The sequence below is a fragment of the Pholis gunnellus genome, assembly GCF_910591455.1.
Source record: "Pholis gunnellus genome assembly, chromosome: 6".
NCBI classification, from domain to species: Eukaryota; Metazoa; Chordata; class Actinopteri; order Perciformes; family Pholidae; genus Pholis; species Pholis gunnellus.
In genome coordinates, this window is record NC_136532.1 from 25,145,179 (window position 1) to 25,171,465 (window position 26,287).

General features: G+C 41.8%; 2 protein-coding genes across 2 annotated transcripts in view; both read left to right on the plus strand.

Moving 5' to 3' along the window:
- Window positions 1-439: 439 nt before the first annotated feature.
- Window positions 440-12,326, plus strand: fgf5 (fibroblast growth factor 5; the record flags this gene model as incomplete). Its single annotated transcript, XM_079161998.1, has 3 exons — window positions 440-647; window positions 4,450-4,553; window positions 11,958-12,326. The coding sequence occupies 3 exons, from the start codon at window positions 440-442 to the stop codon at window positions 12,324-12,326; spliced, it is 681 nt and encodes a 226-aa protein (XP_079018124.1).
- A 5,638-nt stretch (window positions 12,327-17,964) lies between these two features.
- cfap299 (cilia and flagella associated protein 299) overlaps window positions 17,965-26,287 on the plus strand; it is a gene marked incomplete at both ends in the record, with an annotated part of 72,988 nt that continues 64,665 nt past the window's right edge. The window contains 2 exons of the mRNA XM_079160824.1: window positions 17,965-18,072; window positions 20,778-20,920. Of these exons, the coding sequence (XP_079016950.1) occupies window positions 17,965-18,072; window positions 20,778-20,920 (251 nt within the window). The remainder of the gene's footprint in view (window positions 18,073-20,777; window positions 20,921-26,287) is intronic.

Here is a 26,287-nt window from a genome sequence, read left to right on the forward strand (position 1 = left end):
AGAAGCGTGGGTTTTCTTTTTATGTGTGAGTTTATCACGTCCTCGATCTATTAAAGAAAAAAGAGAAAAAACCGATGTCTCCCTGTGCGTAAAATGCCGCGCTCAGTGCGTCCTGGCGCGGACGACTCCTTGGAAAATGTGCGGTGTCAGTCGCGTTTCCTTCACGCCCCGCTGCTGCGGGTCGGTGCTGAGCAGGAGTGGCATCTCGGCGACAAAATCCGGACGAAAGAGCGTCCTTTAGAGCTTAGGCATGCATCGAGCAGTGAGATCATTGGCGTTATAAATATCCCCGTGCCAGCAGAACAGCTCCAGCTCCTGCAGCCGGGGTAATGCCCAGGAGCGCTGCACGCGTGTGTGTGTGCGTGCACACGGTTTTGTGGTGCCCCGGACCAAAGAAAAATGCTAGAAGTGGCCTAGCGAGTGTCTCCTCTTTGGAAGAATGAATGTTCCTCTTTACCTTCTGACCGTCGCTCACTTGATTTGCGCCGCCGGAGCAGAGCGCGTCTCTCTGGAGCGCCAACTTCTGGAGGAGGGGATCCGTTCGGGACGCAGGACGTGCAGGCTCTACTGCAGGGTTGGCATCGGCTTCCATCTCCAGATTCATCCCGACGGCAGAGTCAACGGCAGCCATGAGCCCAACCAGCTGAGTAAGTCTCACCTCGTATCATAGCAGCAGAACTCCTAAATTATACACGTACTCTGACGCGCAGATGAATCCGGCGCGTCTCGCCGAGAACGCGCACTTTGAGCTGCGTTCGCTCTTAATTGATCCTCTCTGTGTTTAGCAGTTGCAGCTTTTTAGATGTTTTAACTGTACTGATTTACACAGGAGGAGCGTTGAGGACCGCGTGCCTAAACTTAGTCCGCCTGACCCCGGTGAGGTATCTGGTCCACGGGCCTTGTTTGTGTCGGCAGGTAGACTATTTGTGGAAGTGACAGGTGCAGCAGTGAGACAGGATGTGTTCACAATCAGCACCACTGTCATCACAGCGCTGCAAAGATTAGCCACCTTACAAACCAAACTATTATCTATTATTGTCTATTATTTAATCTTTTGACACCTTCAGAACTAGTAAAACATATAGTTTGTTTTTCATGCAAATTCAATGATTTTACCTTTTTTGTATATGGAAAAAAGTCACAAATAAAGGGCAATAATAAGTTGTTATATAAGTACAATATTGTGCTCTGTGTGCATATCTTTTCAGCTAATATAAGAGAAATACATTGATTTACTTTGCAGTGCAGAAGGCTGATAGGCTGTATTATATAGTGATTCAATGTGTTTCTCCAGGTCCATTCATTTAAGGTTTTGGGATTTTTTAGGCTGTAACTGCACTATATAGACATAATTTTATCATATGTTTTGTTATATATTATTCTATGTGGATGATTGTCACGATATATATTTAATAATTATAATAATAATGTTGAATTTACTGGTGTTTTTCGTGACCAACTCTTTATTGGTTTAGCTTTTTCCCTCTTTTGCGTTCATTGCAGAGGTTTGAAATATTGCGTTGACATAACACATCTACATCTATTCACTGAGGTTATCACATATGTATTATAAATGAACATTTACATTCACACAGTCACATGAAACACAAAAACAAATGGTGTTGTTTACAGTTTTAAGAGTTTTCTCCTCAAGACAGAACCCCGAATACACTCGAAATGTAATCATGCTTTATTATATACAATTATATATTTTGAGGGTCAGTCACATAAATACGACATTTTTTGTTGGCCGTCTACTTTGGAGCATGCGCAACAGAGACTACTGGCAGCAAAGTTGCTCCACTTCCGGTTAGCCCTAAATGCTAACTTGAATCACGATACATCAGTTGTTTGGCTCTTCTAGAGTTTACTGTGTTATCAGAACCGGATTGATCAAATTCTGATTGAGGAACGAGTCATTTCGTGGGACTCAGAACAATATATCCACCGTTTTATCTGCAGAGTAGCGTTACATCAATCTGTCGCAGAGGCTTGTAGAGAAAAACAGATTCAAAAATAACTTTATCAAAAATAAATTTCCTGAATTCATCACCGTTAAAGACGTTATCATGAAAAGATGTTTTATCAACCAGCTTTAGTCTGACAGCGGTATTCATGATCAAAAGTTTAAAAAATCCACATATGATAATAATGTTTGTAGATAAACAAACAAAAGCAATATCTGCCAATATATATATATATATATATGTATATATATATATATATATATATATATATATATATATATATATATATTATTATATTACCAACACCTCGAGTAAAAAGTGAGGAAAATTGAAATATAACCTGTGAATACGAAAGAGAAAACAGAGAACTGTGAGTGTGGCGAGATCATTTCCTCTTGTATCAAATACCAATGAATCAGTTTTGATATTTTCTTACAACGAGTGATAAATAAGAGAAGATTTCACAAGAGAAAACAGTTTCTCTCCATTTGAAAACATTATCTCTGAACTCAAACAGAAAATAAGACGAACACTCAAAACTTTTCCACAAACTCAGAAGTTAATATTATTCAGCAAACACTCCCTTTGGGCTGCATCCATGAGTCATATTATGATTATATATTCACGTTAAATCCAGCATGTTTTAAATCCCAAAGCTTCGACCGTCCCGCGTGTGAGTCCCGTCTCCTTTAGGCCAGAAGTCATGAATCAGATTCTCCCGTTTTCTTTCTGCACCATCGGATCCCTCGTCGCTCCTCCTCCGCCGACGAAACAGCCGAAAGCTCCCCGTGAAAGTGCACTTGTGCCTCCATTTCATGGTCCGCTTTAGAAGACTTGTCAGGTTACATGGATTTCAACACGACAGCCATGTGGCTTTGACAGCGCTGGAGACGAGCAGGAGACGGCAGGGCGTCTTAGATCTGTAACATGAAGATCTGTTTAACCATCACGCTGCATTACATTTCATATCGCGGAATACCTCGGACAGTTAATACTTTTACTGCTGAGACATTATTCATCTGGGGAAACACTTGAGTTTCCTTTTGCTTTGACTGGGATTCTTAACTGACCCTGGAGCTGCACAGCAGGCAGACGGATTTATCGGTTTGACAATATCGTGTCAATAATCCAGTCTGTGTTGTGGTCGTTCCTTTGAACCAGTGCATTGATATCATGCAAAACAACAACAACAACAACAACAACAACAACAGATACACTCGTCAATAGTCTGGTTTAAGTGGACAGGTTTACACAAAGGCCCAAATGTTGGAAAAAGAACCGACTGTTACAGTTTCAAGAATGATGTGGATAGAAAAAGTAAAAAGAAAAGAGAAAAAGTACTGATGCCCAGATTATATTTCTATTATTACGAAAGACAAAATGTTTATACTGGACACGTGATAAAAACACAAAACTACTTGGTTAGGTTTAGTAAAAGAATAAAATCACGGTTTGGCTTAAAATCAACACAGAATTGAAACGAAACAAAAACGCAGAAGTCCTTCACTTCACCCGGGACGTGACCAGCGTTCCCCTGAGTGAACGCCGGCTGTTTTAACAGGAATTTGTCAAATGTCAGAAGTAAATGTTGGCCACAACAAAAATGCATTTACCCCGAAGCGTGATTCACAATGCAGATTCATTGTATGGGAACATCATTAGGAGACCAGGCTGTGGTGATCCCACCTCTCTGAACTCTAGACCGCCTCTCTGAACTCTAGACCGCCTCTCTGAACTCTAGACCGCCTCTCTGAACTCTAGACCACCTCTGTGAACTCTAGACCACCTCTCTGAACTCTAGACCACCTCTCTGAACTCTAGACCGCCTCTGTGAACTCTAGACCGCCTCTGTGAACTCTAGACCACCTCTGTGAACTCTAGACCACCTCTCTGAACTCTAGACCGCCTCTGTGAACTCTAGACCGCCTCTGTGAACTCTAGACCGCCTCTGTGAACTCTAGACCGCCTCTCTGAACTCTAGACCGCCTCTGTGAACTCTAGACCGCCTCTGTGAACTCTAGACCAACTCTGTGAACTCTAGACCGCCTCTGTGAACTCTAGACCACCTCTCTGAACTCTAGACCGCCTCTGTTCGTCCCGCAAGCTGATACGTGTTTGAGCCGTCAGACGACATTAACAGAATAAAATGCGTGTACGTAAACTTCTTTGTAGGATCTGTAGACTGTAGGATCGTCTACAAGACAACAGATACAAAACAACATTTTGTACAGAGCCATGTTGGTTTTTTAGAAAAGCTGACTTGTTCCTCGACTTTCATTCCACCTGCAGTGCTCTAATGCACTTACAAGACTTTGGTTTGTATTTGACTGATTCAATCAAAATCAAAATCCCCTCTGGCTGCTAGAGAAGTTTGACAGAACATTCCTCATTGAAGAGCGACGAGATGTAGCAAAACCACCAGAGGAGTATAAATTCACCCTGTCGTCCATCAATCATCAGAGCGTGTTGTTTGTCCTCCCAGGTGTCCTGGAGCTCTTCGCCATTTCTCAGGGGGTCATCGGCATCAAAGGGGTCTACAGTAAAAGATTCCTGGCCATGAATAAAAGAGGACGGCTCTACGCCACCGTGAGTATCCCGCACGCCTCCCGAACTCCTAAACTCACCCTCAGCACATTCATACTGCTGACTCTGCAGGTCTGCTACATGCCATTTTGAAGGGACACTTATTTGCACTTAACAAGTGTTGATTGCAAATGTTGTTGTCCAATCATATAGAAGAAATAGACCTTCAATTGTTAAATAATGGGTTTAAAGATGCACTGTTTGGTAGTTTGTCCAGACCTCTATCAGACTCATCCTGACCTCTTACCTCCTAGATCAAAATATAGCTCCAACTAACTAAGTATATTTGCTTAAGTACCGTACGTAAAGTTACTACAAGGAACAATTAACTGGTTGTGAACCAGTCTCAGTCTAGTCCTGATCCTCTATCAGACCTCCATCAGTAAACGAGACCATCAGAGAGATGATGGTCTGTTTCTATAGAGTTATTCTTAAAGCTTGTCATCGGAGCCACCGGGTCGGATTCTGGTGAAATCAGATGAACTCATGCAGGTTCACCAGAAACTCCTTCAGCTCAGACTCCAGCAGAGACCAGTCCACCGTGGACAGACCCAGATCCGGCTTCACCCACAGCCTTGGACCTGCAGTTGGAGCTCCGGAGGGAGGAGGAGAGCTCAGCTCCCGGCAGTAGCAGCAGCGTCTCCTCCTCCTCCTCCTCCTCCAGGAGCAGAGCTTCTCCTCTCTGGGAGCCAACACCGACACCACGTTGCTGGAGACCCAGGATGTATTGCTGGACCCGCTGGAGAGAAGGGAGGCAACGGGAGAACCAGAATGTATAAAATGAGAGTTTTTCTAAAGAGTCTGGTGCTCAGAAACGCTACCGCTTTAGTCCACAGAGACGACAAAATCAACACAAAATGAAAGTTCCTTGTCGTAACTTTAAATACAATTTGGAGGCTTGTAATTTCATTTGCATCTTTCCATATTCTCCTTCAACTCTGCTACATTTCTGAGGCAAATATTGTACTTTTTTACTTCACTACACATGTCTAAAATTTTACTTTGCGGATTCAGATTGTTCATATAAAATTTTATCTACAAATTAATTTTATAGATAAAATTATTTCAACCTTTACCAGCAACAACATTAAAGTGACAAACAGATTAATGCATTAAAAATAATATAATATACATTATTCTACATAACGACATCTACATACTTTTACTTTTGGTACTAACCTGTGTATTGACGCTAATACTTTTGTAGTTTTACTTTACTTGACCTCCCAGCTGCCTCTGCTGCAAAACCAAAACAATTAGCTAAAAGAGGCTAAAGCGCTCCATAGAGCTGCTTAGTGTAGTGATGTTCATTGTCAATATAAAAATCGATATTGATTATTAGAGTGCTCTCATCTCTCTGAATTATCTTTTACAAATGAAAGTACACATGTCGATAACGGCAGACTCTCTTGTTCAGTCTCTCCATCACAGGAAGTCATTCATGTTGTTTCACTCGTATGAAAAGTGACGAATAAGAGAAGCTTGAGAGAGAAGCTCCAATCATGTGTCAGTTTTGGAAAACCATTGGACGCGTACGACATGCACAACTTAGTTTGAAGCCTACTGCCGACTTTCTTGGCTTTTCTGAGCTTCCAGCTGCATCTCGTGGTCAGATTATTTTTTGTTGTACATGCTGCTCTCAAAGATCAAGAATGGATTTCCTTGCTGTCCTTGTGTCTAAGCAGACCTGCTGCCAGAGTCCACACCTGAATCTGCATCTCATATGCAGATGATATGATGCTCTTCTCTGCTGCAGCCCAACTTCTTTTGGACTCATAAATATGCGGCTGTATTTCTCCATCAAAACGTTGCAGCTAAATTTGTCTTATTTATTAGCTTGTGCAGCTTTGCATCTGTGCTGCGTAACAAAAATCTGACATCAGCATGTCGCGGGCATACTGCTGTAATCTTTAGCCACAGTTTTTCGAAGACTTTCAAATCCCCCCAAACACACAGTAAGCCCAAATCTGCCCACAGCAGCTTGGCCTCGCCCCGCCCGTGAGCAGGCGGGCCGGGGGCCAGCCAGCCGGCAGCCGGCCGCTCCGACGAGTCGTCTGTGGGAGCCTTGGCAGGCGAATAGATAGAAGCGGCTCTCCATTAGCATGTGTTAATGGGAAGAGCAGATTAAGTCCTGTCTGGGACGGCTGATAATATACAGAGTAGTGAGCCACAAAGTGAAGATCAATATGTTGAGTAAACAATCAGCCCGGGCGAGCGGCAGAGCCGGAGAGTCTGTGAGCTGCTGCTGCACGCTCAGCAACGGGGATATTATTGCGCCCCCCCCCCCCCCCCCCTCAGCTCCCCCGGTGTTGTTTCATGAAACCCCGTCAGCGGGGAGCGATATGGCGTCTCGCTCCTCAAGAGTGTGTTCTCAGCCACAGCTTCCTAGAACCGCGCTAATGCGACTGTGAGTCGTCCAGCAGCAGATTCAGTTGTCACTCCGGCTTATATGAAGGAGGACATTACAAACTTTCTCGGGGTCAGAGCACATCCCAAACAAAGATCTAAATATGAACCGAAACCGGGCCGACTGAAGGGGGCGATCGCCTCAAACTGAAACCTGATCATTGTTTTGGTTCTGCTGGACTCATTATTTATCCTCATGAGCAATAAACAAGATCAGCACTGGTGGAGCTGCCTTGCTCAAGGGCATGTCAGCACGGATGGGTAGAGTCTCTGTGTTGAGTTGTCTCTGGTCTGTGATTGTTGATGACTAGATCTTTCTTTGTCGAAGGAGTTTTTCTCCGTGAGAACTAAAACCCTGTTTGCTGAGGATCACTGGTTTAACGCTCGGCGTTAAGTTTGCGCGTACATTTCTTTTTAATGGATGTTGATTGTTCCATTTAACACAAACTCTAAAAGCTGATAGCAGACTTTTAGACATTTTAAAACTATTATATAAAATGGTTTATGTGCAGTAAATTAAAGTTTGATGTTTTAATCAGGGCTCTTCTTCTTTGCAGCTTTGATACTTACTGTAGAAACCTCGCGCTCTGAGAGACTGGCTCTCTGGCTCCAACCGTCGCAGTCGGAGCTTATTTTTCTGCCTCCGGAGCAGCTCTGCCTCGGGGAAATATTTGTATAACTAAAACTCCAATCTGTGTCTACAGCTGCACTGTGCTATTTAACCGCCGTGATGATTCGGGGTGGATGTAGACCTCGGGGGGGGGGGGGGCCACGGTCGGGCTCTGGGCCTCACGTCTGGGGTGTCGGGTGACACCCTGACCCTTATCTTGTTGCGTCGTCTGTCATATCTAATATTCAGATGTTTTCACAGTGGCAATTTATTGGCTGAGTAACGGGCGAGGAGACAGATGCACATTGCTCCGCATATGACCTGCTCAGCGGGCCATCGCAAACATAATCTTTAGAAAGGGGAGAGGGTCACCTGCATTTGTTGAACAAACAAAGAGCGAAAGACAGAAATGCGACCACTTGATTGAACTTTTGGATTTATTTATTTATTTTTAGATAATGTCTCAGCTACAGTTTCTTTTGCACCTGTGATGTATTTTTAACCCACTTTTTAAAAAGTGTTTCCAGTATAAAGGCCCGACCAGACTTTAGTGTTAATCTGTTTACCGTTAGCATTTTTGGGTTTTTGAGTGGCATATTTCAACAAACATTTGATGGATTGCCATTAAAGCGGACATTCATGGTCTCCAGAGGATGAATCCTACTGACTCTGGTGCCACCAGCGGGTCTAAATTGCCACTAATCTCAAATTCTACTCGATGCGTTGCCACACGATGTGGCGCAGACATTCATGGTTCCCAGATGTTGCATCTTAATGACAATTTAATCATCCGCTGACTTTTCCTCGAGTGTCACCAGCAGGTGAAATGTCTCCACAACTAATGTATGGATTGCATCAAAAGTTGGTTCAGACATTCATGAAATTAACTATGATCACCCGGCAGAGCACCACCATCAGCCAACATTTAATTTGTCCAATATTTTGGTGTCTGACCAAATATCAGCAAATGTCATTATTATATTTGTACATACAGTTGCTCTAAGACAGCCACGTAAGAAAAGAGAAACATTCATTGTTTTGTTTTTTTTCATAATTATGTTAAATCTGTTTTATCTTTGACCGTTTTTTCAAGAATTTAATTTCAAACCCAGTCTCTAAAGTGTGTGCATATCAGAGTAAAGTTAAACTGTGAATAATAAAGAACCCTATCCATCTGTCTGCAGTAGTAAGAATAAAAAGGACACATTTGTGAAGTTATATTATTTAGGTTGAGGAAATCTGTAACTTTCCACCTCTGCCCTAAGCACAGCTTAGCCGAGGATCATGGGAAAGGTCCCTTTAAAAGAGTGTGACCAATCCAGCAGGGCAAGAGCCAGGTTAAACAGCTGTCCAAGCATTATGATTTTAACAATAAGATCTCTGGAATCTGGCCGCAGCCATTAAATCCTATGAAACACAGCAGGAGCCGACGCTTTTTCCTGGTATGTGTGTGTTTGTGTGTGAGAGTACATTCATTCATGCTCCAGTGGATTTGTTTCCAGATGTGTGGTTCCCTGACTGGTACCAGAGCTGGTATGTTGCTCAAATGCAGCGTTCTGTTAAATCACTGCAATCCACCCATAGCAGTGACTCGGGAGTTCTGTTCAACTTTCTAATCATCTTTAAAAAAAAAAAAAAAAGCCAAGAGGAACAGTCGGTCACTTTGAATAACTTAAAGCTTTGTGCTATTCCGCCGCGCTCTCTTGTGACTGGCATGTTTACCAAATGCTGTAATGGCATCATTTTCTGCTATGCTGCACTCTTCAGCAAAGCAGAACAGTTTGTTTTATTTCAGAATGGCGGGAGGTTATGCAAGGGAGTCGTACTGCGGCGAGAAAAGCAGGCATCCCTGGGTACATGTCAAGAGTTTCCCACCCTGAGATATTTATAGGCTCAAAACGGGAACATTCAATGAATATCTGTGAATAAAATGTGGTGCAGCAGAGTGAAGTCTTTACATTTTTACTAAGCATGTTATAGTAGGACACAGTTTGGTTTGGTGTACAACTTATTTCAGTTTGGTGGGTTTTGTTCAACCTGTGACTCAAATCATTTCAGTCTGATTACAGTTTAGAACACCAGAGTTGATGTGGGTAGTATCTGGATCCTGAAGATTATTATTATTATTATCTCTGATGCATTAATGTACAAGCAGCGTTTTAATCATCCACTTCTGTAGACCAGCCTGTATCGCTAAAATATAGCTAGCACCGTCGGTACTCCCCACGCTAATGAGAAGCCAATCACTGAAATAGCAACTCGGTAGCCATAAAAATAAATGTTGGCATTGCACATTTTTGCAACGACGTTTCTGAACCCAAAATATATTTCATAAATACTTTTCATACCGGCCTCGTATCACGCTCGCAGAAACACGTAACGCGTTAACTTTGTAAAATGTTTGTTTAGGTTTAAACAACAAAGCTACTTGGTTAGAAAAAAGATTGTGGTTTGTGTTGAAATGCTATCGTAACAACAGTTACTAAAATAACAAACCGCCCTCAGCAGACTTTCTTACGTAACATTACGGAACTAGCTTAAAGCCAACGTTTCTGTCTCCCGGGTGAAAGTCCTGTCGAGAAACGATTGGATAGGTTTAGCAACACAACTACTTGGTTAAGGTTAGAAAAAAAACTTTTGTACGTTCGTGTACAAAAGGTTAAGTAACGTTACGTAACAAGCGCAAAGTCAACTTTAACTATCGGCTTCACGCGGGACATGAACAGCGGCCTCCTGGGTTAAAGTCCTGTGTTTGTTTGACCCATTGACCTCCATCTCTAAACCAACCTGCCCATAATGGACTTTCTCGCTACCACATAGCTTTCAACAACTGTCGCTTTATACGATACGTCACTTGTCGAGACAAATGCTAAAACTTTGACATTCAACGTGCACCTGGTTTGCAGAAATGCCAACATTGTTTTTTCCTGTCAACTGGGCTGGAAAGAGCCTCCCATATCAGCCTGTTTGACATATTTTATGTTTCTAAACATTTATTTCGACTAGTAAATAAAAACAACATATTTATTTACTTAATTGACAAAATTCAGTTTTGTCCGTTGCTTTTGTAGCAAACAACGGGATCAGTGTGTCTTCACTTAGAAGTTCTTCTTGGATGAAGCTGGTCCACCGACCATGATGAGTTCTTAGAGCAGCACAAAGGAAGCTCTGCTGCTGTCAGTCAAAGCATCTCTGAGATAAGGAAAGTCCCCCTCTGCACTTAAAAGACAAATCTCCTGTGTTATTCGAGCGGTGTCAGTTTTACAGCCGCTAACGATCAGATCACAATCAGACGGCGTTATGTTGAAGAGCGATGAGCAATTACAGGTTGAGATGATAGAGAGTTTGACGTTTCCCCTCTCTGAGTTCTGATGTATCGTCTTACAAAGATGACCCAACTCTGTGTGATTACAAATTCAAGAACTTTTAGGTTTTTCCCTTTATTTTTGGTCATTACATGCACCAACCGGTTCTTTACATTAGAACACATTATTTGGCTGTTCTGCATAATTTTCTTTCACCTGTATTAATTGTAATTGTGAAGAGAAACACATGACATACTGACTTTACTGACAACGTGTTCTCCTTTTCTCAGAGGAAGGAAACGCATCTTCAGGACAGTCTGTTTCTCACAGTATGTGCGTTCCCTCAATGAAATGTAATCAGTGGGGAGAATTTGGCAAAGCTTGATGGTGCGAGCCTTCTAAAGACATACGGAGCCGTTACTTTTTCTTTCCCCCAATTTAGAGACAATTATGTTAGCAGCAGCTAACAGGAGACACAGGCTTAGGTTTCATGGTAGCATGCGACCAGAGTCCCCACATGTTCTACATGCAGATCCAGTATCGTGTTCTCAGAAGTGGAACATGTGGAACAATTTACAACTTTAGCAGGTTTTAAGGTTTGTTAATCAAATATGAATAAAAAATCAAATCAATCAAAACCAATGAATGACAGTTTTCCGCCTGAGATCCATTCTTTCTACTACTTCTTCAATATCAATATCTCTCTCAATATCATGCTCAATATTACTTTTATATTTTAGTTTTCATAAGGTTAGCATCACTTCTTGTTCACTTTATATTTTTACTTTGTTGTCGTAATTAACTTTTTCTATTTCAGTTGATTTTCTTCACTTTATTTATTTACCTTACTCTTCTTGCTATTGTGCTCTATTTTGCAATGGTGTCAGTATTATTTCTTTTACATTTAACAATTGTTTTTCTATTGTTCATGTTTATATTTGTATTCTATTGTTTTTTGTTATTCTTCTGTCGTAATCTTTAATGAAACGCTGGCACAAGAATTTACTTTGGCATTAATAAAGTTATATTTTATCTTATTAGATTAAGGTCCAGTGGTAACACCTTTATATTTCCTTTCTTTTGCAGGAATGGTTCACAGACGACTGTAAGTTCAGGGAACGTTTCCAGGAGAACAGCTACAACACGTACGCCTCGGTGATCCACAGGAACCACCGGACCGGTCGCGACTGGTTCGTGGCCCTCAACAAGCGAGGGAAGGCCAAAATGGGCTCCAGCCCGCGGGTCAAACCCCAGCACGTCTCCACCCACTTCTTGCCCAGAGTCAGCCTGCACGACAGGAGCGAGCGAGGCTTCACCATCACAGACCGGAGCAATGAAAGGAGGAAAGCCCCGCCGCCGCCGCCGCTGCCGGCCAATCCTCCTCTGGCAAAGGCCGTTCAAACAGGGCCGAGACGAAGGCAGGTCAAGTACTGGCCCAAGTACCGGTTCGGATAGATGTCAAAAGGATGGGGGTACAAAGTTCATAGACGCTGGACATACAAGTGATGGACGTGCCCCAAAAAACTTGACAATGTTGGCGTATGACATTCAAAGCATTCCGGGTATCTATGTGTGAAAAACCTCAAAGGGCTGCCAGGTTCAACGACTGAGCTTCTCTCTGCTGGAGCTGTGATCGTAGTTGGGAGTTTCCACTTTGAGTTGCGGATGCTCTGTCCTGTTTTACGGCATCTTTTTGTGCACATGAACATTTTCTTTAAAATCAGCTAAAGCTGAAATCCATAACGTTTTTTTACCTATTTTAGGTGAGAAATTCTTGAAATACTTTCTGAATTATACATCAAAGAGGGAACAGTCGTCCACGTTGTTTTACTGTCTTGTTTTCTACTGAAAATGTCCTCAACTGACTTTGTACCGTCCTCCATTGGTTCGGGACCGTACACACATTGTTCTGAGGTGAATGCGGACTAGAGAAGGGGGGGTTGTGTCGTTTTTTCTTTTCGCCAAAAGCGTATAAACTGAATTTTATGGGATGAATGGAAAGGGTCTTTTTTTTCACCCCAGATTTATACTTTAATTCAATTATTTTCTGATATATATTTATTTCTTAAATATCAAAACAATAATCATAATAAATGTGTTTTTTTTGCAATAAGCAGAAGACAACAATCACGTCTTTGCATCAGGGATGTATCTTCCTCCGTATAATCAACCAGTAGCTCACACAGACACAACTTTACTTGCTACCTCAGGGGACGAACAGAAGATATTGATATTGCTGGAGTTGCGTTCCCATTTTCAGAGAGTAAAACAAAAATTGCACAGCGCCTAAAAGGTTGAAATGATGCTCCACATGTAGAATGGGATGACCCGGATTTATGTTGTGTGCATCAGCTCTGGTTTGAACGGATTTATTAATTCACTTTATTTTATATGGCACAAGAAAAGTAGCTCAGTCTGTTAAATTAAAATGAGACAATTTAAATAACAGCTGACATGTTTAAATACATCTAAAATGAGGAGGGAACTCCAAAAAAGAATTGTTAATTTGCAGAACTTCATTGGTATTGTCATCCAGAAAGGTAACAAGTCGCATTTCAAAGCGATGGCAGCACATTCTGTCGACACTGAGTCCAACAATCTCTTCACATCTGACAACAATCCACTAAGAAGATGGCAAAAATATGATTAGTTAAACAAAAAATAGGTTATGGATTTCAGCCTTAAACACTGAAAAATAATTAAATTCAGACGTGAAAAGCTCTCACACCTGGCTTGGAAAGTGCTTCAAACATGTCTCCTGCCTGAACACACACACCGACCAACTGTCCCTCTGCTAACACCAGATTTGTGATAATCGACATGAAAACAAGGACCGGTTCTTGGGAGACCCCCCCCCCCCCCCCCCCCCCCCCCCCCCCCCCCCCCCCCCCCCCCCTCCCCTCCTCCTGGACAACTGTGAGGGATCAAGGAGAACCATCAAAACTATCATTTTAGGAACCGGCTGTTCCTCCCGGAGAAATCCAGAGTCATGACCTCACGGCAAAGACGCCGAGAAGGAGCGGCCGCTTGTTTTGGGGAAAGGTTCAGAAGCAGAAGGTGTGTATCAGATGGCAAACAGCCGTGGAATAAGGCCACGTACACGCAGACATCTCTGGGGAGGAAAAGTTTGGCCTCCTCAAGGGCCTGACGTATAAATGAAACGCTCTCTTTTATTTAATTGCTTTGTTTAATTAACTCGTGCTCGGGGTATTTAAAGAAATTTAAATCACTTTGACCGTGTTCCACTGTCAGAAGCTGTGTGTTAAGCTGTGGGAAAATGTTCCAAGATGCGATCTCACAACGTATGTCACGTTATGTTTTGACAACTGAGATACAATCTCACATATCTGCATCATTTCTAATAAGCCTGTCCAACAAAGAGTACAACTATATAGAGTTCATGTTTATATACACTTTGTATTTACACTGCAATCACAAGAACTGTGAGCACAGAGAGGCTTGTTTAGGATTATGAATTTGGTGCATTTTCTCATGTCTTCACTCATTACGGTGCATTTTAAAATTCAAACCTTTGTATTCGACAGTGTAACCCAAAGTGATTTACATATCGGGTTCAAATTTGAGCAAACGGACTCTGCTAATACTCTGCTCCCACGTGTGCCGTGTGTTGCAAGTAGATATGCAACGCCCGCCCGCTGTGTGTCCAACGCGCCGCATTGCCAGAAAATGTTGCTCATCCGCTTCTTGGACCACATATGCCAGATAATATGCAAAAAGACAGACAATCATGTGACACATTTATACCAGTTATTAAGAAACGATGGGAAAAAACCTATCCACCTCATCAGACTAGAAATGATTTGAAAGATGAAAAACAAAAACTTGTGAGTGAAGATTACAATGAAATACCTTAAGGGGTCAAATTCTTCTATTATAAGGTTAAGACAGGTAATATATGGATTAAAAGTATATGTACATATATATATATATATATGTACATATATATATATATACATGCTCTGGGGCTCTTGCAAACGGTTTGGTTTCTAATGATCTTATGTGATGTCATCAAGTTGTCTTGTCCTCATAAACATCACAAAGAAATATTTTTTCTACCAGATTTTTTTTTATATATAAAAACATATGTATGAAGCAGAGTTTTATGTAATATGACTATTAAAATTGAAATATATCAGTGGATATTCACAAGTGTCATGCTGTATATGGGAGGATGTGACTCTTTTGACTCTCTTTTAATTGATGTCATTGCAGGTTATAGGTTTTGACATTTCTGCAGCGAGTATTTTATTCGTCACTGACGTCTCAAAGAACAGAAGAAGAATCCAGGATCACAGTGGCCGACTAATGAAAGACAGGTGTGTGTGTGTGTGTGTGTGTGTGTGTGCTGACGACTGTTGGCTGATGTCCTCTGAGGTCATGACAGTTTTAACTTTAGTATAAAACAGGCCTGAGGGCTGATTACTGACCAACATTCTCCATCTTCTTCTAGATAGGATGAGCGTGTGGGATTCCTCCTCCTACCACTGATGTGGTGTCATTTACTGGTTCAAGAACACAAAGGCGATAAAAGAAAGTTGGATGTCTGTAGTTAATTTTTCAAATGTCAAGAGTAACTAACCCCAAGAAGAATTATGGATTGGTTAAAGGGGAAGTCCAATCAGCAAGAGGCCAGAGAGGAGTAATCACTTCCTGAAAGGTTCAACGTCTTAGAACTACACACGACCTCTCCTCCACTGGGGAACCTGTGCTTTTGTCAATAGTCTAAATCTTCTAAAATGACCAAAAACTGTATCTTTACATTCTGTGTGAGACACTGAACCTGATCACTGATGTGAGGCTGATCCAGCCTGTTTAACGGCTGCTGTCTCGCAGCTGGATTAGCTTCAGAAATTGTTGTTCTTATTAGTCAGTTGGACAACATGGAAAAATAGGGTCCAGGTTGAAAGAATAGTGAAGTTACCCTTTAATGGACAATTTATCATTTACACATTTTGAAGCTGGTATTAAGTAGATAATGAACAAAAACCAATCAAGTATGCATTCTTTTTGTTTTCTGCTCTCATTGTGGGCTACTTATTTGTCATTCTTTCTAGGATTGAGACAAAAAACAGTAAATGTGAATAAGCAGAAGTACAGTAAAAACAAAACCATGAACGTGATCAGAATTCTTTGATGAATGTTAATTGGACATGAACTCAGAAGAGGAAAAGAGGGAAGAGTTCAACATAGAATAAGAACAACAGAAGTTTTACGTTTATTATTCATACTGGTGTTAAATAATGAAGTGGGTCTTTATTTCTAGGTAAGAAAACACTGTGTGACCTCAGAGATGCCGTGAAGCTTGCGTGACAGTCTTTGTTTCGAGTTGATCTTGAAGGAGCAGGTTCCCTCGCTACCCTTCCTTGCCATCTGCCTCCACTTCCGCTCATATTGGCCGTAAATTACACGGACGTTTCGTGAAAGTACGCTCGTAACAAAGACATTTCTAAATCATTCCCTCACTTTCCGCTGACGTCATTGCAGAGCCATTAAAAGTCACGCTGAGTGAGAAAATTAAACAAAATTACAATAAAAGATGATAATGACAGCCAAGAGTCACAGTGTTTCTGTAAATGGAGCCGAGAACGTTCCCACTGAACATTTTTATTCTGTATTTTACAGTCAGTAAAGGTGCCAGATATAGTCTCGATTTTCCAGGATTTAGGGATTGACATTATGGGACAGGATAACTTTGTCATTTTGTGCATTATTCCAGGTTTGGGCTCAATACAAAGCGTCTCTTGAGTTCAGTGATCATAGATAGAGACAGACAGTAGAGAGACGGTAGGTAGATAGGTGGATGTGTTACTTTGAACTTAAATGAGTTGAATTCAATGATTTATAGAATAGAATGTGAAGGCTTTACCTCAGGACGTTTGGCCCCTCTTTGTTCATGGGCCCAAAGCAGAAGTCTTCACAGGTCCAAAGAGAACCTCTTCTTCAAACAAGAGATGCATAAATATGTTGAAGGAAATATCTAAGGACAGTTACAATCAGTCTGAAATAGACTCAAAAGTCTGTGGACCCAAACAGAACCAAGCAGAGAGGGCACAGTGACAATAGCAACGGCTTAACGCACCACCAATGACCGTTATGTTCTTAGGTATGTATGAATGTATTTTTAAGCTATATTCTTACTGTAAAATGACACTTTGGCGCCAGGATTTTAACTGCCATACCAAACTGCAGTTTTCTTTAATTTCACCTTCATAGGTAAGTAAAAAACAAAAAACGTCTGTATGAATTATTTATGAATCTATTTGTGTCTTTTAATTAACAATTACCATCTTAGTGACGTTTCGAATGCAATGGTTGATATATTTGTTCTTTCCATGTGAATGTAGTGGATGTGTATTATTGTTGCATTGGAGGGTCGTGACCCATGAGTGTGTTGACTCGCTTCCTCTGGTGTGCTGCCAAACTGTAACCTGACCCGCCAGATTGTTTGTTACACAAAACCATCTGAGAAGCAGTCATTGGAAACTGTTTGGAAATCGTCAGTCACTTAAAAAATATATATAAAGTTATACTACACACAAGCTAGTCAGATGAAAATAAATTTTCCATCGAGAAAAGCCTATTCTCCAGTTCTGATATAATTGATGCTAAGCTAACCTCTTTAGGAGAGGCCATTGTTGTTTAGAACGAACAGTTGCCTCTCTGAGGTCTCGAACACACAGGCCACGGCCGTAGCTGTCAGCAGTCTTTAAAGATGGATTTTCGTGTGATACGTGATCACACAATTCTCGTATGATCTCTTGAGAATCCAGCTGCCGTGTAAAGTTCGCCAAACTGACCCAGTATGAGTCTGATAGCAGCCCTAGCCCTCTTCTTTGATTGGCTTGTGGGGTACAAAAATGGCCACTCACCCGAATTCATAGCCACTGATTTGATTGGCATTAACAGGACAATAAAGTTTCTCGGAGAAAAAAAGTAAAAAAAAGAGTCAGTGGTGGGAGTTCCTGCCCCACGTCAACCAATCATGTTCGCCGCTGCCCTCAGAAATAAGACCCGTCTCAAACTGTCATGTGGTTGCTATGGCAGCCTTTGACAACACAGAGAGAGCCTGAAGATGGAGTACAGCTCAGCCGCACGTGTCCACAGTGCTGTGACACAGTTTAAGGTCTACGAGGATTATCTCGACTCCAAAGTCACGCCAGTGGATTTATTTTACTTGAAAGTGAGTCACTCTGTTAATAAACTATTGACTTTAGCTTTCTGCACCACGTCAGAACTGCATTCACTAAACCGTCAGTTTAAGGTAATCTTTGTGATTATGCAACAGTAGAAGTAAAAAAAAAACACAACTTTCAACTTTTTAAAATCACCTAGTCTCCTTCTTTAATTCGGCATCTAGCAAATCCCCCAACCTGTTAAAAAAATACAACATTGCTGAACGCAGCAGAAGCTGCACTAACTGTTGATTATGGAGCAAGAAACACGATTTGACATTTATTTGCTTTTAACTAAACTAAACATCTGCATTGAATATTGTATCTTTAAGGTTGTTAAATTGATTTAATGGACGTGTTTGGAGGCGTCATTCTCCTGCACTTTGCTAAAAATGTAATGGAATCTGGAGTATGGTTCCTCTCTATACTCAAGATGACGCATTTAGTGGCAACTTCACCAACACGTAAATGCAGTTAAAGTAGGCGTTTTTAAAAATCTATGTTGTTCATTTATTTGTTTGGCAGTTGTTGTTAGCACATTTGAGCTGTGGCTAAATAAATGCAGGCTTTGCCATGGAGAAAGGTTGTGTTGGTGTAGTGCACGTGGTCGCACGCTAGGTGGCAGTCACACACAGGTTTGGTATTTGGGCTTTAAACTAATAAGCTTACCACCAAATCTTATTTACAATTTCCTTCAATCAAATTTCAAAGCAGTAGAAACAACACAAATGTTGTTAGATGTGATGTTTTGTCTTTGGTGAAGAGGTTATTGGCAAAAGCCTGAGAGTAATGAATCTATGAAATGGAAATAATGTTTTTTACTAAAAAGAGGAGCTTTGAATCACATCTATATTCTCTGATGTTGCTCTCTTCTGGTTTTTGTTCTAAAACAGCTTCCAACAGGTACACAGATAGTTCTAGAAGAGGCTTTGAATTTGAATATTGGGCAATCCTGCTTTTGTCCAGCAGATGGCCCGCTTTGCTGACGACATGGCCGGCTGCTGCAGTGGGCCACTTTGTTTGAACACCTGTGTCCACACAAGAGAAGGGGAGCAACTCATATCTGAGCTGATAATCAGCTGCAGTCAATCACTATCAAACTGAATCACCCCCGTGCTGTGACACTCCACATTCAGCCCAGGTCATCTCATGCTGATAAAGGCCCGTGTTCTGATAAATTAACTAATTATAAACGTGAGTTTGCTGTTATTCAGGACTTGTCGCACTGTGATAATGAACTCAGGACGGCTTTTTAAAGAGGTTTTTACTACGATGTTTTGTGAGTGTTAAGTCCAGGTTCTGGTGTGTCGACTTCAAGAAGCGACTCATTCAAACAGACTTATTCAATGAGCCCTGAAAACGAAGACAATTCTTTTTCAGGCCAATTTTAGGGGCCGGCAAATGTCTGAGACTCATTTCTGGTGAGCCACATCAAAGTTGAAGGAAAATATAACTTTTCCTCTCGGGTGCGGACGCAGGCCCCGGCCGCTGGGGATTTTGGGTAGGAGGACATGTGGCCGAAGCTTTGATCTGACAAGCCGCAGGATTTTGACAGCAAGATTTGGTTTTTAGATGATGACTTTATGGCTTGGCTTTAATGACGGCGGGTCTGTGAACGGTGATTGGAATATAATGTAGCTCGCAGTCCCTGCAGAAGCACTGACACATGGACGCTCGCGCACACACACACACACACACACACACACACGCACGCTTAGAAGAGAAATGGACCTGTGCGTGGGCATGAAATCACACTAAACCCATAAAACTAAACTATATCACTTCCATATTTTGGGGAAGGGAAGTGAAATAACAACTTTAAACTAAAGGCCAGAATGGTGAGGAGATCCTAAATCTAACCGGCTGACAACAATTTGTCATCTGAGGCGGGCCGTCACGTTCCCGTACAACAAAACTGCATTCCGAATTACTTTTCGAGGGAAACGTATTTTGTCGTGGATAAAGTTTGCTTTTGACGTAAGGAATATTTCAAATGAGCGCTTGGAAGTAAAAAAAACTCAGCGCTTTCACCCAGAAGACCGCTGGTCATGTCCCGTCGAACTAAGTGCTTTGGTTGTCAAAACCCAACAAAGTAGTTTTGTTGTGTTTTTAGTGTAGTGATGTTCAGCCGAACCAGTTTTTAAGCCTTTTTTGTTGTTTTGTTTCAATTCACAGCGTTAAACATGTTTCACGTTGTTAAAAACTACGACCGGAATCCGTGAAAAACCACGTTTCCCTAGAAATGTAATTGAGTGTAGTTAAGTTGTATGGAAACGTAGTTTTGTAGGACACAGGGTTGATCCAGGTTCTTTCTAAATGAAAGCTTCATTTATAACAGCCAGTGATTCATCAGTGAGTGGATCAACAGAAAAAACAAATTGTTTTAATCAACTGTCGAGCAAACTTGTGCCAAACGTTCTCCGGGCCCGGAGTTCTGAAAGGTGTGGAAACGCTGCAGCTCTGTTTTAACTCACTGTACATTTAATATCTGTAAGGTTTTCGGGCTGTTTGGCAGACAGAACGGACGTCACTTTGAGCTCACGGAAATTGTTATAGACACTTTTGACTACTTTCTGACATTTAATAGTAATAAAATAAAATAGCGCTCCCGTGCCAACATTTTTAAAAGATCCAACAGTCTCCAGCCCTGACTGCAGGCCGTATCCCCCCCCCACCACCCTTATCCTCAACTGACTCCTCTTCTCTCCCACAGAGCCGGGAGTTGGCCCGTAGGCTGGTGGAGTTCGGCCACAACGGCACCGTCCTGAGCAGGGAGGAATTTGAGGAGACGAAAGCAGCCGAACAGGCTGCCGAGGCCGCGAAGAGCGACGCTCTCTACGGCAGGAGCCGGCCGACGTGAGTTCAGTCCTCACCCGACCCTCCGGTGGACACGTTCACACCGACTCAGGAGACTCTGTTACACTCTTAAGTCTGAATGTGGTCGGTCGCTGTGGCCGGGAGAAGAAAAAAGGTTACTCTCCTGGTCTCTCTGCCTCGCCTTGTTAGTGTTTCTGTGGTTCGTTTGTATTGACTTCTCATGCCATGTGAAAGAATAATATTTGAGATCTTCTGTCTTCTCGCTTGAATTAGTGTGTTGTGGTGGAAGCTGCCATCAGTCCCAGACCAGATCTTTCATCTCATGTCGGGTTTATTTTGTAAAACGACGTGACAGAAAAACCTGGCCTTGACATAAATTACCCTCTTTCTTTATTTAACTTATTATAGGATTAATATTTTTCCTCTACTGTCGAAGGTGTTTTGTGAGATTTCAAATTTGCAAGATGTCAAAAATATGCAGAGTTGCATAATAATGAGGAAACGCCGCTCTTCTTCTGGTGGATTTTGTTGAGCAGAACTATGTACAGGAAGTAACGCTGCCTATGTTCGGACTGAAAAGCGTGTGAGTGGGTGTGGCCGTGTTGTTTCTGGTGCTGGTTTCAAGAACTATAATATTAACCTAGTCTGACGATTGTTGGTCAAACAGTAGAAGTATGTGGTTCCTTGTAGCCTTGTGGACCAGCTGCTATAACAGCGGGCTAAAGACCCGATCAGGGCATCTCCTAAAGTTAGATTTGCTCCCTTTTTTTTTTTTTCTGGCGATCCGATCCCCGACTCAAAACCCTGATGCGACCCCGGACCGTGAGTTTTGGGATCCGTGGCACTCCTAGACAGGAATGGAGTTTCTGGTTAGCTTAGCTCAACCACAGCAAATGTAGAGTTTAGCGCTGCGAGTTAAGATTATTCTCCTTATCGATCAATCTCCAGATTAATTTCCCGATTAATGGAGTTGTTTAGTCCATTAAATGCTAAACAATTGGGATAAAATGCCATTCACAATCTCCTAAAGCCAACTGTGACGCCTTCAATTTGCTCGTTTTTTTGTCCGACCAACAGACCAAAGACTGACGACTATTACGTATGACGAAGAAAACAGAACCTCCTCACATATGAGAAGATTACCTCAGTGGTTAATTGACTAATTGTTAGATAACCACAGTTTTGCTTTGAGTGTCGCTAGATGTTTAAGGTTCACAACATCTTCTTCTGTGTTTTTCTGAGACAGGATCTCTGTCTCCCTGCAGCGAGCGGCAGCACACACAGAAACATGTAAAACACTTTTTTTTCGGCTGAAGCTCTGCTCTGCTAATCAAGGCATGACAGATCATAAAGTCTGAATCTTTTATAGCTGCATCCGGTGCGGTAGCGGTCTGAGCAGCTTGTATAATCCTTTTATGATTGCGTTTTTACGAAAGACAGAATAAATGGGAGGTAATTCATCAAAGTCCATGTCCTACACGAAAACAAGGGCTTTTTTCTTTGAACGAGGCCTAACCCCCCCCCCCCCCGTCTGTCTGAATTCAAATCAAAATGCTTCACATAAACAAGCTGAATGACAAAAGTACAAACTGGAGTCCTGTGTAAACTGCCCCTCCTGAGGGAAGAATGATCACAGATATTGTTCTCATTCTTGATAAAGCCATGTGGTTGTGGTTTTCCCCCTTTGATGACAAGCCAGAACAGACTCCAAATAAGACCATTCAACACACACACACACACACACACACACACACACGGAGGTATCCAAACATTTACCTGCTAGGTGTTGAATCTGATTGAACCCTCAGATGCTTATCCAAACTTAAGCAGATGTCTCGCCCCCCCCCCCCCGTCCTCCCTCGTCCAAACGTCTGTGAACATCAGTGACACTGGTGAAATGGGAGCCTCCACACCTGCAGTTACAGTGATATTAGGGCCACAAAGCCTTTCATCTTGTACCAACAGGATCCAGGGAAATGTTGTACGGGAACACCGGGATGTTTTATATACACAGTAGTCTGTTCCGTCTCCAGACACCTACATCCATGGAGGGACTTTTTCCAAGGCTGTTTGTAAAGGTCCCAACTGTGTCTGACATACAGGATCAGAGACTCCATGTTGACAACATCCAGTCAGATTGATTTTAAAGGAATAATCGTATCTATTCAGTATGAAATGCTTACTGTCATTTTGGATTCACAAACAGTTACAGTTACCAGAGTCGCCATCAATTTAAAGCATCTAAAACATTTTAAAGGAGCTGTATTTAACATTCTGGACATTAATATTGCAGCAAACGCATATTATCTCTGTAAAGATATAGTGGAGTAATGTCTAGCTGAGCGAGGAATGAAGTCGCTCGCCCTCTCTGTGTTGTTATCAGAGCTTCTCCTTGCTTTGTTGACATAGCCGCGCCGGCCATGCGTGATTTTAGTGCATGTTAGTGCACGTGGGCATGCCCCACTGGTTAGCCTCACGGCCGCCGGTGTGATTTTGTGGAAGCGTAGCGCCAACCTACCGGTTCCCCCTCAAGTAAACACTGTTAGCTCTGTTAGCATCATTAGCTCTGAGCCGTTCGGCTCGTTGTCGAACCGTTGAGAGGCAAATCAAAATGCTCCCAGTCTTGGATCTTACACCTTTAAATTACTGTATTTGTCTTGTATTACTGCTTTGACAACATTTGACAAAAGATCACTTTGGCTCCTGTTGTTAAAAGGAAAAACAACAACATGCTTTACAATAGAACATGTTCTTATTTCTCTAATTGTGGTGCCAAAATAAGTGTTGTATTTGTGCCGTGCATCTGTCTATAATGCATTATAAACGTACTTATAATGCTTTAGAATCTGCGTAAAGAACTACCAAATCATAGTAATAACCACTCAAAAATATTCATAATGTTTTATAACCATCATACTTTACAAAAGCTTTTTATTAAAAGGTCAAGTATCATCAGTATCAGTATTTTTGCAAGCCCATATCTACAATTCATTATAAACATACTTTTAATGTGTTATATGATTATACTGCGTACAGGATTTGAATGCATTAAGGGATTATAATTATTATTATTACAATATGCGATTAATCAGTTTCAGCTCTAATCTCAGAACCATCTTTTAGGCATACAGATGAATATTTGATACTTAAAAGGTACAAATGTTACTGGAATGTTCCTGTTAAAATTGTAACCCAACCATTACAAAGCATTTAGACTGCAAATGCAAAACCAATGTAACGTCGTCTTACCCAGACACACGTTGTTTAATTAGAGTCAACACCACAAGTCGTTTCCATTTGGCCTTCTTGTATCAAATTTGATAGAAACCATGTATCAAAAGACATTTCCATGAAACAATGAGAGTAGAAGTTTTGTGCCAGGTTTAAAACATGTCCCATCTGCCCAGGTCATTGTTAATCATATGGAAATATTTGATTCAACTGTGAAATAGTCTCAAAATAGCCCCTCCTGGCTCACTTGTATGGGACCTTTGCCATTTATCAGTTATAGAGTAGCTTGTTATTCAGCAGACGGATGAAAATGCTCCGTTAATAATCGGCCATTGCTGTAAAAGACATCACTCATAACAGTTCTACAGTCTGTTGTTCTGAGCTGGCCGGACAGCAGCACGTGGTTTTTGAATCATCTCCAAAGATATTAACCAGCAGCGTTTATATTATGTGTAAATGTGATCCTGTACTGGGTAAAATATAGCTTATAACAAATGTCATTTTTCTATATTAAATTCATCCCTTGAATAATAATCAGATTCTTCTGCTGTCTTTGAGGTTTTCTCACACTTTTGTCAGTGGGAAGTGTGGGTAAAGAAGTAAATTTCTCCCGCTGTTTGATTTATTGCTTCAATGCTAACAACATAGAAATAAAATAGGAGTAGAATGGACGTTCACATTCAAGATGACGTGGCAGGATGGCTAGAGCGGCGGCCATTTTTACGTGTACCGCCATTGAGACTGTTGTAGTTGGCTAACTACCATATAAACTAAACCGACTTGTGGCAAGTCACGGACTGAGGTGATGTTCTGCAGTCACAAATAAAACAAGCAGGGGAGTGCGTTATTAACGTTGCAAAACACAATTTATCCTCATACGTTTTTATCTTATGAAAAGTTATTTCTCATTTTTCTTGCGTTTTCCTACAAAAGCTAGCAACACGAGTCAATTTCCACTCGTAACATGCATTCGGTCTTTTTAAAAAAAGACAACTTCTTCACAGGAAACAACTCAGTTAGGTTTAGGCAACAAAACTAGTTAGTCAGGTTTAGGAAACGGTTGTTGTTGTTTGGGTTAAAATAACCGTGGAAATGCTGTTACTGTAGCACGCAAGTTACGTGAAAAATAAATCAACGTTGACTTCTTGTTTCACATGAGGAAACAACCAGTGGTTGGAACTGTTGGTTGTTCTTTGTTCGGATCTGTTTCTGTAACAAGTGCACCATTAGTATGGCTAACTAACTAGCTTTCAGCTATAGTTAGCTAGCTAGCTAGCTTGCGTGCTAATTCCACCAACGTGGCCAGCGGCAACGTTAAGTCTAGCTTTCCCCGCCGCTATGGAGAAGGACAAGCTACCTAGGTAACTAGCTAACCAGCCAGGCATCCGTCTCTGGAGCTGCGTCTGATCTCATCCCGGCTAGCTAAAGTCCCACTGGCGTGCGTTGTGACCTTAGCAACTAACAACAATCGCCATTTTCTTTTGTAATAGTCAAATGACCACAGAAGACATTTCAATATCCAATTTACTTCTATGGCCAGCCCACTGTAGGGAACTAAAGTAACCATTTAATTAACAGCTTTCCCACACTTTGAAATATGACATCCTGTCAAAAGACTTTGACAAGACAGGGACAAATACAGCATTTGCAGACCTTTTCCATCAAAAGTGGCAAGTTTAAACTGTGTCCCCCTCCTCCCCCTCTGTCTAAATGCAGATTGCTATTTCCTCTGTGGATTTGTTTTTTTGATTGGACTTCCACACAACGTGACCCCCTGACCTCCTGCTATGGTCACATTGTGAAAAACACGAGTCCCAGGATGCAACGTACCACCTGCAAAGTGGTCGAGCACAATCGGTACAGTGTTCTGGAAAAACTAGTGTGGCCACAGAAACTGGCAGCTGTGCGGTAAACAAACCTCAATGTAGTTGTTGTTTCGGTTAGCAAAGATAAAAATAAAGTCATGCACTTGGATTTGCATTGATTTAAGACCTTTGCACCTGCATACTTATCCTCTCATGGCACTGGGTAGCCACGCTGCTTTGGGAAGGCATTCTGCCCTCCCTGTAGGCCTTAACCTATGTCTCCCAAAGGCATGTCTTTTTTCACCGCTCTGTCACTGCTCTGTGTTTCTCCCCCCCCCCCACCCCCCTTCCTTTCTCTTCTTTTAAACCT